Below are 13057 nucleotides of genomic sequence, written 5' to 3' on the forward strand. Positions count from 1 at the left end.
GTGTGTGTGTGTGTGTGTGTGTGTGTGTGTGTGTGTGTGTGTGTGTGTGTGTGTGTGTGTGTTAAACGGATTTTTGCCTCCAGTTACATTTCCGCATATTTGCACCAAACTAAAACAATAACTACAACTGAAACCTTAAGGAGGTGTAAACACATCGGCATGGATCCCTTGGGCTGTTGCGATAACCTTCCCTTTTTCTGCATCGTTTCCTTGTGCTGCGCACGGGAGGTGGAGAGGGGCGCCGCGGTGCCCGCCTCCACCGGTCCGACCAGGTGCGCAGCCCTTCACTCCCGCAGATCGCCGGATTCATCAGCCTGGTGCACAGTGAGTGCAGCGAGGCATGGCAAGATCCAAGGCCAGGGTGTACACTTGTTGCTTGCTGCTTGTTGCTGTTATGATCGCCATCATTGTGATAATTACTGTCACTACTACACGCACGTGCGTGGACGACACTTTCTCGAAAGCTGCAGTAGCCGCAGACACGAGGAAATGCTCAGAGATTGGAAGGTGAGTGATGATTAATACTTTTCTCTTCATTACTGATGGGGAAACTGTATATGTCTGCTTTATTTATCATCGCCTTCGAGGAAAAAGCGGTCAGAATGACGTCCTCATGTTCATCCTCATAGGTTATCTGAGCTCTGCTCCACCTACAAGGGCATTTGTGGTGTGTAAAAGTTTAAAACTCAGTCAGAATCGGAACAAACGTGTTTGAGAGGATTCTTTTTGTCGCGTGCAGTTAATTTACAATGGAGCTCGGTTCGGTTCGGCTCGGCTCGGCTCGGCTCGGCATACACCTACGCATGTGGAAGGTAATAACATTTGGCACGCAGCAGTAACACCGGCGTGAATTTTTCAGGGACATGCTTCGACTAGGCGGCTCGGCGGTAGATGGCGCCATCGCTGCGCTTGTGTGCACGGGCATCATGAACCCGCAGAGCGCGGGCATCGGAGGGGGGGCCATTTTCACAGTGATGGACAAGTTTGGTGAGGAAATGTCTACATGCAGCCAAACGCGTGCAGCACCGGTGTTGTTGCTGTAATAACAATTACTGATTACTGTGAATGTGATGTTAAAGGTCAGGTGAAGATCATCAACTCCAGAGAGACCATGCCGTCAAAGGTGAACCCCGATCTGCTGAAGTCCTGCAAATCTAACCCGGCAGGTAGGCAGACAAACAAACTGTTGAATGTGCTTCCTTATCTGAGGAGGGCATTTTTCTTTTTTCTTTTCCACCTGTGTGTGTGTTATCAGCTCTCTTCCAGGCCTCGGTGCTCTTGAGGAATTTGGTGTGGTGTGAAAACATTTGCACAAAGGGAAAGCTTGTTTCTGTTTTTTATTTTATTTTTATTTTTTTTACTTTTATTTTTCTGGACCAGCAGTAATACTTCCTGCTTGGTGACTTGAAAAAGACTGTTGCGTATTTCATTTGAATTTCATGCGACACATAAACACCGAGTCGGTCTGTTAAGGAAATACACGATTATGTCATTTTCACTATTTTTTTCCAGAATCATCTTTTTTTTTTGTCTGTTTTTGTCAGCTTGGCACTTCTCAGAGGCAGAGTGATAAATTAAAATAATATCAAACACAACCAAAAAGAACTTATAAATACAAAACACCTTATAAAAGTCACTGGAGATTTAAATTTTAAGTGCACTCTGCTAAGTTCAAGAGCAGAGCTTATTATCGGTCTTTGGCTGCGTTAAAATGAAAGGTGTGATATGTATTTGTCATCAGAGACTCACTGCCTATCTCATTAGAATGGCCTATTCAAAGTCTAAATTGGATTGATCTGCCGGGACTTGGAGAATTAATGATCACAGACGCTCTGCTTGTAATCTGAGTGAGCTTGAGATATTTTGCAAAGAAGCAAGAGCAACAATATAAGTCTGTAGAAGATTACTCAACAAAGAATCGACTCAGGAGGGCTGGCTATAAACTTTCAACATAAAACAGACATATCATTTCAATGCTCTGTTACCTAACTTTTTCAGCAGCTTTCTCCAGGCGCAGATACCAAGAAACTTGTGTCGGTGGATGAAAACATAGTTGAGGGGGATCAAGAAAGCCATAATGAGAGTTTTTGATTGAAAGGCAGAAGATATCAATACTAGTAGTGTTTGAAAGCTATTTATGACTGACTCGACGTTAAATGCATAGTACAATTCAGAAAAAGAACCGAAGAAAAGTCTTGGAATTTCTGCTCTATGCCCAATAGCAGCACCACACTGCAGAAAAGCAGACATATTCAAACTCTGTCCCTTCCTCCTTCCATGCAGAAAGCAAATGGATTGGGGTGCCGGGGGAAATTCGAGGTTACCAATCGGCTCACAAACTTTATGGAAAACTGCCATGGGCCACGCTCTTCCAGCCGACCATCAAGCTGGCCAGAGAGGGATTCCCTATTAATCCGATCCAAGGCTTGTTCATCCCATTCATTAACAAGTCGCTGACCATAAGGTAGCCACTGCTTAAGAGAGACACAGTCTGGCTCAGAATGCAGATTTACGCATCTCTCTTCCTCTCCTCAGGCAACTGTATTCAGATGAAAATGGAAACCTGCTGAAGACCGGAGATGTGATCAAGTTTGAGAAACTGGCTGACACTTTGGAGCTGATTGCAAACAACGGAGCGGACGCCTTCTACACCGGAAGGGTAGCAGAGGATTTAGTCCATGATGTGCAGCAGGAAGGTATTGGCTTCAGAGTTTCCCACAGCTCTCTCTCTCTTTCTCTCTCTGTGTGACGCAGTGATCCAATTACAAACCAGTCTGATTAATGTAAGCGCTGCGGTAGACCGCCACAGATCAGTTAAATATCAGGATTTATGTGAGCTGCTCAGCAAAATCTGTTTGTCACTTTTTTTGTTCTTGGTGTTGTCCAGGAGGAAACCTCACAGTGGAGGATTTGGCATCATATAAGGCCACAGTGACCAAAGCGTGGGTTGTCCCAATGGGAGAGTACCAGATGTATATACCCCCGCCCCCGTCAGGAGGACCGCTCCTCAGCCTCGTCCTTAACGTCATGAAAGGTTCCTGCCGGACACAGACATCAGAGCTGCTGTTTCTTTTTACTCCCAAAATTGAAACGTGGTAGTAAGAAAATCAGGGAACGTTACCTTTCAGAACATTTATCCTAAATTTTTTGACCAGTCTTTGAAAGTAATTGCACAGTGACAATTCAGATTAAAGGGACGCATCATGCAAAGTTTATTGAGCTTTTCATCGTGTTATAAAGTTATTCCCTCTTCAAAAACATACCTGGAGTGTTGCCTTGATTCACTAATGCATGTTTGAGAAATCCTTGAATCTCCCGTGGCAACCATTCACCTTTGCAAAACACTTGGTGGGACGTAGCTCCGCCTACGAGGTCCTGCAACTCCCTCGCTCAGCTCCTTCAGACTAGCCAGTAGCAATTAGCAAACACCTGGTAGAACTGTGCGTCTGCTGAGCTCATTTTAGGAGCTACTGCTCAGAGCAACACTGGTAAAAAAAAGAGTTAATAGAGGAGCAATGTTATGATGGACTTTCAGAAAGAGCTGGAGTTTTTAAAGAGACAGAGACCCAATTTCAAGGCATTAAATCAGGACGTAAAGAAAAGTCACATTTGATATACATAGTAGTTTTATGACAACTGAAGGTAACATAGCTGCTTAATTGTGCTACAAAATGGAAAACACCTAATACTATCCCTTTAAGATACTATTATTTTGGTTTGCAGAGTACCAGATGAAGTCGGCCCCTCATTCTGTTGAGGAAAAGATTCGGTTTTATCACCGCTATGTTGAAGCTTTTAAATTTGCCAATGGACAAAGGAGGCACATTCGGGACCCACGCTTCAAATCAGAAGATGTAAGTATCAAGTTAAACATTCAATGTATGTGTTCATAGATTTAGAAATAATGTTGGAGATTGCACCAAGAAATCAGCTGCTGATCGGAATCGGATGTTTTCTGGTTTTTTCTTCTTTTTTTTTTTTTGTGCAATACTGGCCCTGACTGGATGGTCAAAAAGTTGTTAATCCAATCTTTTCTCAACCAGCAAACACATCATACCATCAATGCAATACATTTAATAATAATTGCATTTTGGTAACATGACTGCTTTAATAATTTGGTCGTAATATGGATAAGTGGATTGACATCAATTGGGTTTAATGCAAATTTTTCACATATGTAACTTACAAATTTGAAATGTTGTGAAGCTCAAATCAGCACTTTTTCCTTTCCTTTCTTCCAATGCTTTATTGTAATTAGTCCTCTTTATCCATCGTAACCGTTATACATGACCGAGTAGACAGAGTTAGTAACCCGGGGTTAACTTACCTGGTTTGTAGGTAGCTTGTAAACACTTTTTTAATGTGAGGGGATCTTGTCAAACTAAATCTAAAGATGCTGAACCTGCATTGCAGCAGTGGGACATGGTCAGCAGTACTTCAAGTGTTTATAGTCGATTACCTTTTAATGGAAGGAAAGCAGGAAGGACTTTTCTGGAACCCTTTTTACCGACAGACTAAAAAGGTTTGATGTAATATTATAGAAACCTGCCAAAAAATTTCTAATCGGTGCATCTCGGTTCTTAAGTAGAGCTTGGATATGGTTCAGTTCCTGGAAACACTGTAAAACAGTATCGTGATCTTTCACACTTAATTTGACTGACAAATTTAAATGACCTTTTGGGCTTTAGCCAGCTGAAGTGGCGTCAGTAGTGAGTTTGTTGGAGCAGCGTTTACATATGTTCAGTGTTCCAGAGTGTCCCGCATTCACAAACATGCTATAGAATGTCACTCCTGCTTTGATCCCGTTATCAAATGTCTTACACAGATCCTGTTGCCCTACATTTTGGTTTTGAGTAGTTGTGTTTTTAAGTCGGGATCAGTAATATTCTCTAGGTTTTACCTGGTGCATCTATGAAATTGGCCCCCCCAAAATAGTATCGAAAGCCAAATGAGTGAAAATAACCCATATGCAAATTTTTAAATTATTATTATTATTATTTCATTTTTCTGTGTGTTCTCCTTCACTTTTCACAGATGGCAAACAAAATAACAGCAGAAAGTTTTGCCAAATACATAGTGACCCTGATTAGCGACGACAGGACACACGATAACCAGTATTACAACCTCACCAATTATCTGGACAGTCTGGGCACCACGCATGTGTCTGTGCTGGCCGAAGACGGGTCAGCTGTCGCCGTCACCAGCACCATCAACCACATGTCAGTACCCGATCCCGCTCCTGCTTTATTTCCCTTTTTATTTTCAATCTGGCTTTAAAGTAAATAAACTGAGTGCTCTGACTTGCACACGTTCTTAACAGATTTGGCTCCAAGGTCTACTCTCCCAGGACTGGAATATTCCTCAACAACGAGCTGTTGGACTTTTGCGGAAGAGTCGATAACATCTTTCCCGGTAATCAGATTAACCTGACGCATTTTCATTGTTTACTGTAGTTGGTTGAGAACAATCCTCTCTTATGCAACAACTCGTTTCTACGACTACATGGTATGGTTCAGTATGGTAGCGCTGTGAGTGGAGCTGCCTGAATTGTGAGAAAGATGGATTATTTCCTCTCTTTTTTAATCAGCCTCATTCACTTCCTGTGTTTTGGGATGGCTTCTGCAAAAACACAAAATCTTACCAAGTATCTTTGGTCTAGTTACCAGTGCAAGCATCAAAGTTCACTTGAAATAAGAAACTTTTCAGCAAGATATAAGAGCTTGATTTAAGTAAATAATTCACTTATATTGATGAAAAAATGCTAGTTCCACTGGTATATTATTTCACTTTTAACATGAGAAAAATGTCTTGTTATAAAATTAATAGTCCACCAGTGAAACTTGTACTTTTTCATCAATATTAAGGGATTATTAACTAAAAACAAGCTCTAATATTTTGCTGAAAAATTTATTTTGTCTTATTTCAATGCATACAAAGACATTTGCTCAAAACTACTTGGTAAGAGTTTGTGTTTTTGCAGCGCAACTTCCACTGCTACTATCTATTTATGTCTAATGTTTCGCTTTGTGTGCAGTTTACATGGTGTTGATTTGCATGTAGCTCAAAGCCTTTCAGTATCAGGTTACAGACTCATGAAGCTGCTGGCTCTTCTTTTCCTTCTGTTTGTTCCAAATTAAACCTGAAAAGTGAACCCAAAGCAAAAGAGCCAAAATACTGTGATAGACAATGAATGGTCTATTAATGCGGTTTTAAAATGATTAAAACCTGCATGAGAGCGTTGAAAGCATGACTGTAATTGTGTTGAAAGGTGTTGACTCAGGTTGACTGAATATGAATGCATCTCACACTTGTCAATGTTTCATAAATAAAAAAATGTGAAAGCCAAGCATGCTTCACAACGGAAATCTGAATATTGAAGGGGTGGAATAATATTTGCACGGCATGTATGCTGGTATTTGCTACTTTTAATAGCTTAGTGTCTGAGTGTGGAAGAAGAGAAGTTGCTTAAATATTCCCCTTCTTAATAATAAACTAGAATTTGATGAGAGATGCTGAACCCAAGATGAGGCTCACCAAAATTAGCTCCATGTCTTTCTCTATCCGACTCACTTTTATTCACAGGCGCTCAGTTGAAGGTGTTTCCAATCACTCCTCTTGTTCTCCTGACAGTAATCACTCTGAACTGCAGTTGTCTATGTTGTCACTCATTGCTTTTGTTGTGTTTCCAGGGGAGCGGCCCCCCTCCTCCATGGCCCCCGTTGTGCTGAAGTCTAAATCCAGAACGCTGGTGATCGGAGCGAGTGGTGGGAACATGATCACGACGGGGCTGGCCTCTGTACGTAGCCATGGCAATCACACTAAGAGCATTTAGGATTATCTGACGCTTCTCACTGTTGTCATGTCATCATGATCACTATAGTCGGTATGTTTTCTTTCTCTTGCAGGCTCTCATCAACCATCTTTGGTTTGGGAAGAGCCTCCAGGATGCGATTGATACTCCTGTTGTCTATGTTGACTCTGAAAATAAAGTGAAGTTCGAACCCAAGTTTGACCAGGTAATTTGTTCGTGACAGTGTCAGGATCAGAGACATGCTGCATCGCTCTATCCTCATCCCATTTTGCTCCTTTCTCTTTAGGGTTTAATCGAGGCTCTCAGAGCGTTGGGGCACAAAAACGAAACGGCAAGCAGATTCTACAATGTGGTTAACGCTGTGGAGAAAAAAGATGGCTGCATCTGTGCTGTGTCTGACGACAGGAAGCTGGGTGAAGCAGCTGGGTATTGACACCACCAGTCAGTAATGCTGGTAATGGGATATTCTGAAAATGAGCGAGATCTTCCTATACCTGAAGGTGTCTGATGTTCTTGAACATTACTGAATCAAAAGCGGAGAAACGGGTTTAATTTGCAGAGCCTCTGCAGAGACATGCCTTCCTGACAGACTGTATACCATGTCGTTACAAGGGGAAAAAAAGAAAGAGGAAAAAAAGAGAGTTTTCTTTTGGCGCTGCAAGTTTGTGCGTGTTTTTACAAGTGCAAGTCTGGAATGTTTTTTTTCCATATATTGAATGCTTTTCATATGTACTTTATTGAAACTCATGAATGAAAACTGTAACTATGATCTTACACATTGTCACTGTACTTTTGGGTTTGTACTTGGGATGTAAACATCCAAGTAAACGGGGGGTTTACATTTTATTGAAACATTTCCTGATTTTCACTGCCGACCCTGATGAACCTGTGGTCTCTGTCGGCGTCGCTGGAGGACCACTGACCGCCTTTGCTCGATGTTGACATATTTTCTTCAAGTGACTGAAAAACATCTAATTTCTGTTAATAGTTCTGGGGAAAAAGTCACAGTGATATTGACCACTGGCCATACAATCCAGGTGACGTTTGTAGAATGACAGAAACACATATTTAGCAGATACCAAAGATGTATTTTTAAAAACAGTTTTGTACATACATGCATTGATAAACACTGGATTTTCAGAGCAATCACTGTCTGAAAGTACTTGTACCTGATCAGCAGGTCTCTGTGTAAATCTTAAAGTTTAAAGTGCAAAATAAAAATCTATTTCATTTAGAATGTGCATGTATAAATGTAATAAACATTACTTTTACATATTGGGATTTTGACCAGATTCCACTTTTTCATTGTTCCCTTTGACAAGTTCAAGATGAGCTCAGATTGAGTTCATGCCATGTAGCAGGTAACGTTCTACCTCATAACATAAAGGAAGAGACTGATCTTTAAGTTGATGTGATCTGTTTTTACAGATCTACTTGTATAAAGATATATACTATTGTCTTTCACACTAGTATATGTGTGAAAGAATATTTCACACATAGCTTGAAATGTTTCTGTAATTTCGGATGATGTACAGATAATGAAAACCTAGAATTCAGTCTCAGAGCATTAGAATGCTGTGAAAAAGGTCAGTCATAGAAATAGAAACGCAGCCTAATTAAGATGAGTGCATTGTCAGCCCGGCGGTCCTGTTGAGCTGCTTAATGTTTTTACAGCAGGTCCACTCCAGACTGCTGCTGAAATCTGCCTGACTGGAGTGGGAGACTTGCATGTATGTTTATTGATTTTACTGTGTCACCTCTAACCCTCCATAGAAACCGGTGTGAATTTTCCAGGGACATGCTGCAATGAGGCGGCTCGGCGGTAGATGGCGCCACTGCTGCGCTTCGGTGCCCGGGCATCATGAACCCGCAGAGCCCGAGGATCGGAGGGGAGGAGAGGTTCACTTTCCCCTTACTTGTCTTCATGCGGTGGACTGAGCGGAGCTGCCAAAGTTGTGAGGAAGAGTCAAATAAACCTTTTTTAAATGGATAGATTTTTCCCTCTTTTATTAATCAGACTTGCGCCTCATCCATTTCCTGTGTTTGGGATGGTTTCCAGACGGCTTCCCCTTGTCTGCTCTTGTTTAATGGTTTGTTAATGGTTAATGGTTTGGTATTAATTTGCCACATAGCTGGCAGCCTTTCAGTGTCAGATTGCAGGCTGACAGAACTGCTGGCTGAACTTTTCCTTCTAATTAAACATTAAAACGGAACCAATTAAAGAACCAAAATAGTCTTCTTCTGCAAATCACAAATATTTCTATTTATTTATGTGATTTAAAACTAATAGCCACAAACCTACGTGTGCTTTCAGAAATTATGCTCAAGTGATTCTGTATGTTTTTGACCTGAAATGTCAAATTAAAGAGTATATTTTAGACTTTAATCATAGAAAACTGTCACAAGGTATTTTAATAATTCTGGAGTAATGTTTACCTAACCAAGGATTATTTGGTTTTAAAATGTATTATGAACAAAAACCTACAAAGAAAGCATGCATTCGACTCCCAGCCCCTTAACTTTACAACCTTTTAATAAAATGCAGTCAGTTGTCTTCAGAAGTGGTAATCTGGATATCACACAGTTTGCTTGTCAGACTTTTATAAATAAGAAATGTAATTTTCCTTCCTCTTTGCAAATATGTTCAAATAAAACTACAATAAAGTACACTGAAAAATATTCAAAGTATGAATAATATTTGCGAGGCATGTATGCTGCAATCTGATACTTTTACTGGCCCAGTGTCTCCGGGTGGAAAAGGGAGGAAAACTGAAGAGAGCCTGGAGATACATTAGGGACAGGAAACTTCTCAAAAACAGTATAAAGGGAAATTTGCATAAATATTCTCCTTCTTAATAACAAAACAGAATTTGATGAGAGACATTGAACACAAGATGAGACACATAAAGATCAACTCCATGTCTTTCTTGATTTGGCGCTCCATTGAAAGCGTTTCCAATCATTCCTCTTGTTCTCCTGACAGTAATCGCTCTGAACTGCAGTTGTCTATGTTGTCACTCATTGCTTTTGTTGTGTTTCCAGGGGAGCGGCCGCCCTCCTCCATGGGCCCCATTGTAGTCTAAATCCAAGACGCTGGTGATCGGAGCGAGTGGTGGGAACATGATCACGATGGGGCTGGCCTCGGTACGTAGCCATGGCGATCACACTAAGCATTTAGGATTATCTGACGCTTGTCACTGTTGTCATGTCATCATGATCACTATAGTCAGTATGTTTTCTTTCTCTTTCAGGCTCTCATCAACCATCTTTGGTTTGGGAAGAGCCTCCAGGAGGCGATTGATACTCCTGTTGTCTATGTTGACTCTGAAAATAAAGTGTAGTTTGACCCCAAGTTTGATGAGGTAATGCCTTTATGATCATGGGTTTAATCGAGGCTCTCAGAGCGTTGGGGCACAAAAACRAAACSGCAAGCAGATTCTACAATGTGGTTAACGCTGTGGAGAAAAAAGATGGCTGCATCTTTGCTGTGTCTGAAGCTGGGTGAAGCAGCTGGGTATTGACACCACCAGTCAGTAATGCTGGTTATGGAGGATGTTCTGAAAATGAGCGAGATCTTCCTGTAGCTGAAGGTGTCTGATGTTCTTGAACATCACTGAATCAAAAGCGGAGAAACGGGTTTAATTTGCAGAGCCTCTGCAGTGACATGCCTTCCTGTTACTATAACAAGAAAACAAGACTGTCTTTTTAGTCGCTGCCACTGTACATATTTTTATACGAGCAAGTGTTTTAAATTTTTTTCCCTTTATTAAATGTTTCACAAAAAATATTAAGACTGATAACCGCCATTGTCTCTCAATAATTTCTGATTTTTCACATGTAAATAGGTTTCATGAGGTTCCGTATTATTTTATAAGTTTGGACTAGGCACCTACCCACACTGACCAATTACAATAAATAACTGTTTGACATGTTCAACTCTGGGTAATAAATTTATACATTATATGTTTCCCTTTCTGAAATAAGTGACCAAAGACAAGTGCTACTTTTTCACGATATGTTTTTACATGTACCTGTGCTGTACTTGCCATGTTTGCAGAGTTTGAAGCAGCAGTTCTTGTTCTGGTTATCTGAGCAGCTGCAGGGACTGGAGGGGTTGAGTCTCTGTTGTTGCATTGCCAACGCTAGAAGAGCAGCAACTTGAATAAAGGTGAATGGATCAGATTTCATACATTTTGATGCATGCGGATAGTAATTTGAATAGTAATTTTTGTAGTACTGATTATATTGAAATATCGATTATTTTTGACAACGCTAAATGTGAAGATCTGCTGAAGTCCCGCCCCCAAAGGCCTTTAAACTGGTTCCAGGTTTGCCTGCTGCTTATCTAACACACATGAAACTGTTTGTCACTCCCACGACAGGTACTTCTTGTTTTTCCGGCTCTATCTTACAGACCATCTTGTGCTCTTGAGGATTTCAGTGTGATTCAGTAAACACTGAAATGTGGGTGCACATTGAACACAGGTTTCAATGTGCCAAAAGCTGCACATTGAAAGCTGTGCAGGTTTCAATTTGCAGCTTTTGGCACATTGAAACCTGCAGCAATGTTCTGCAGATTAAAGTGTGAAAGCATTGCTTTAGTTTTTTCTATCAAACATGCACGGTTGAATATGAAGAGAGAATATTCATCGCAAAATGTTACACAGACTTCAAGAAGTAGCACTGATGAGGTCAAACTTTTCAATTGGAGCTGCTTATTTGTCCACACCTGTGTCTGATTAAGAACCTTTGGGAGGACTTGAAGACGTTCAGCTGTGATGTGACTGGATAGAGACAGCGTCTGAGCCTCAGCTACTTTTCAAAGAAAAAACAGCAAACATTTACGTCTCTCGAAGCGGATTCACTCATGGGGGCTAAATGCAGTTGTTTCAGGTCTTTATGAATAAAAATGGTGGCCTGTAGTGAAATAGAAAAAACATGTGCATTATTTCCTGGTTAAGGCACACTTTTTTCATAGATTAGCTGGTCCTGTGACTTATATACGTTTTCACCTTCTTAATGATGCATTTTTTGACAAATGGAACTTATACACCAGAGCAACTTATTTCCATATTCTAGTTACGGCCTTCTTTGTTTGCTCTCTGACACAGAATCCTAATATGTATACAAATGTTTCTTAAAATCTGGTTAGTGTTTCTTTAACTTATCATAATCAATCAAAGCTGTAATTCAGACACATTAATTGAAAATCCACTTGTTTTTAAAAATATATGTGATAAACTGAAGTGTTGGTTGACTGATTTTGATCATGGAAGTTAAAAATACTCACTCCTGATGGTTAGCACGGGTTCTTTAGCTAAATTCATTTCAGTTATTTTTCAAAAAGTAAAACGTGCTGAGCATTTCAAACAAACAAACAAAAAAGTGTTACTATGTATTGCATCAGGCCATCATTCACAAGAACCAGTTCTGAATTCAATGTTCATTTCTCAAAATATGCTGTGAACAGATTAACAAAACAATATTTACGTTTTTGTGCATTTGTATCTCATTTGTTGTACTTTTGCCGACTCAAGCACTTTAACACCAAACTTGATGTGTTCCTTTCTAGTAGTTGACGTTTCCTCCTCCTCTCCAGCCTCTGATTCAGCCTTGCTGGTCATTCACCATGACCTCGTCATTTTCAGGAGGCAGTACACCATTTGTGCCAAACTGGGCTGATAGTTTCAAAGTACAGTCACAAATGCTGGCTACTAAGGAGGTAGAACCAAACTTTGAAAAACCGAAAAGATAAACTACCGCAATGAAAAATGGTTAGATATTAATGATTAAAACCAAATGCAATGCAGAAATAGCAACAGGGAGGCTGGTCAGGTACCTAACGTGTCTTAAAGATTTTATTAATGGTGACAAAGTTGGATGGACTTGGAAAGAAAGTGTTCAGACACATATGGTTACGTTAGCGAGGAAAAATATTGTATTTACCATTCTGAGACACAGTAAAGCTGTCAGTTTGGAAGCACAACATATTAGGAAGAAATTTAAAGAGATTAAGTATGAATACGGGTGTGCAGAAGAACTGGTTGAGATTTCGGTTTACACACATTTAGGCAGAGGTGCAAGCATCCAGAAACTATGCCAGGAATGACCCTGTTTGTTCCAGGAAGGCTTTAGTGCGCACATTCTCCAAATGACTGGTGTGAATTTGAAGGAGAAATTCATTATCAGCGTACAAATGTTTGTTAAACTTCCTCAAATATTGGTGTACAAAAACACCTACAAATC

At 40.5% G+C, this 13057-nt stretch overlaps 1 protein-coding gene across 1 annotated transcript; it reads left to right on the forward strand.

Annotated features, from left to right (window-relative positions):
• The first annotated feature begins 167 nt into the window (after nucleotides 1-167).
• On the forward strand, nucleotides 168-8092 carry ggt5a (gamma-glutamyltransferase 5a). Its single transcript, XM_008417543.2, has 12 exons — nucleotides 168-507; nucleotides 860-987; nucleotides 1080-1166; nucleotides 2284-2464; nucleotides 2536-2696; nucleotides 2888-3034; nucleotides 3724-3854; nucleotides 5035-5219; nucleotides 5321-5412; nucleotides 6690-6796; nucleotides 6906-7016; nucleotides 7098-8092. The coding sequence occupies exons 1-12, from the start codon at nucleotides 341-343 to the stop codon at nucleotides 7242-7244; spliced, it is 1644 nt and encodes a 547-aa protein (XP_008415765.1). The 5' UTR covers nucleotides 168-340; the 3' UTR covers nucleotides 7245-8092.
• Nucleotides 8093-13057: the final 4965 nt, after the last annotated feature.

The sequence above is a fragment of the Poecilia reticulata genome, linkage group LG9, assembly GCF_000633615.1.
Source record: "Poecilia reticulata strain Guanapo linkage group LG9, Guppy_female_1.0+MT, whole genome shotgun sequence".
In the NCBI taxonomy this organism is placed as follows: domain Eukaryota; kingdom Metazoa; phylum Chordata; class Actinopteri; order Cyprinodontiformes; family Poeciliidae; genus Poecilia; species Poecilia reticulata.

Excerpts from the sequence above, each read along its gene's own strand:
- ggt5a (XM_008417543.2), top strand. The coding sequence starts at position 341 with ATGGCAAGATCCAAGGCCAGGGTGTACACTTGTTGCTTGCTGCTTGTT. Across the intron at positions 1,167-2,283 it reads CTGCAAATCTAACCCGGCAG|AAAGCAAATGGATTGGGGTG; the intron begins GTAGGCAGACAA and ends CCTTCCATGCAG. Across the intron at positions 3,855-5,034 it reads CACGCTTCAAATCAGAAGAT|ATGGCAAACAAAATAACAGC; the intron begins GTAAGTATCAAG and ends CACTTTTCACAG.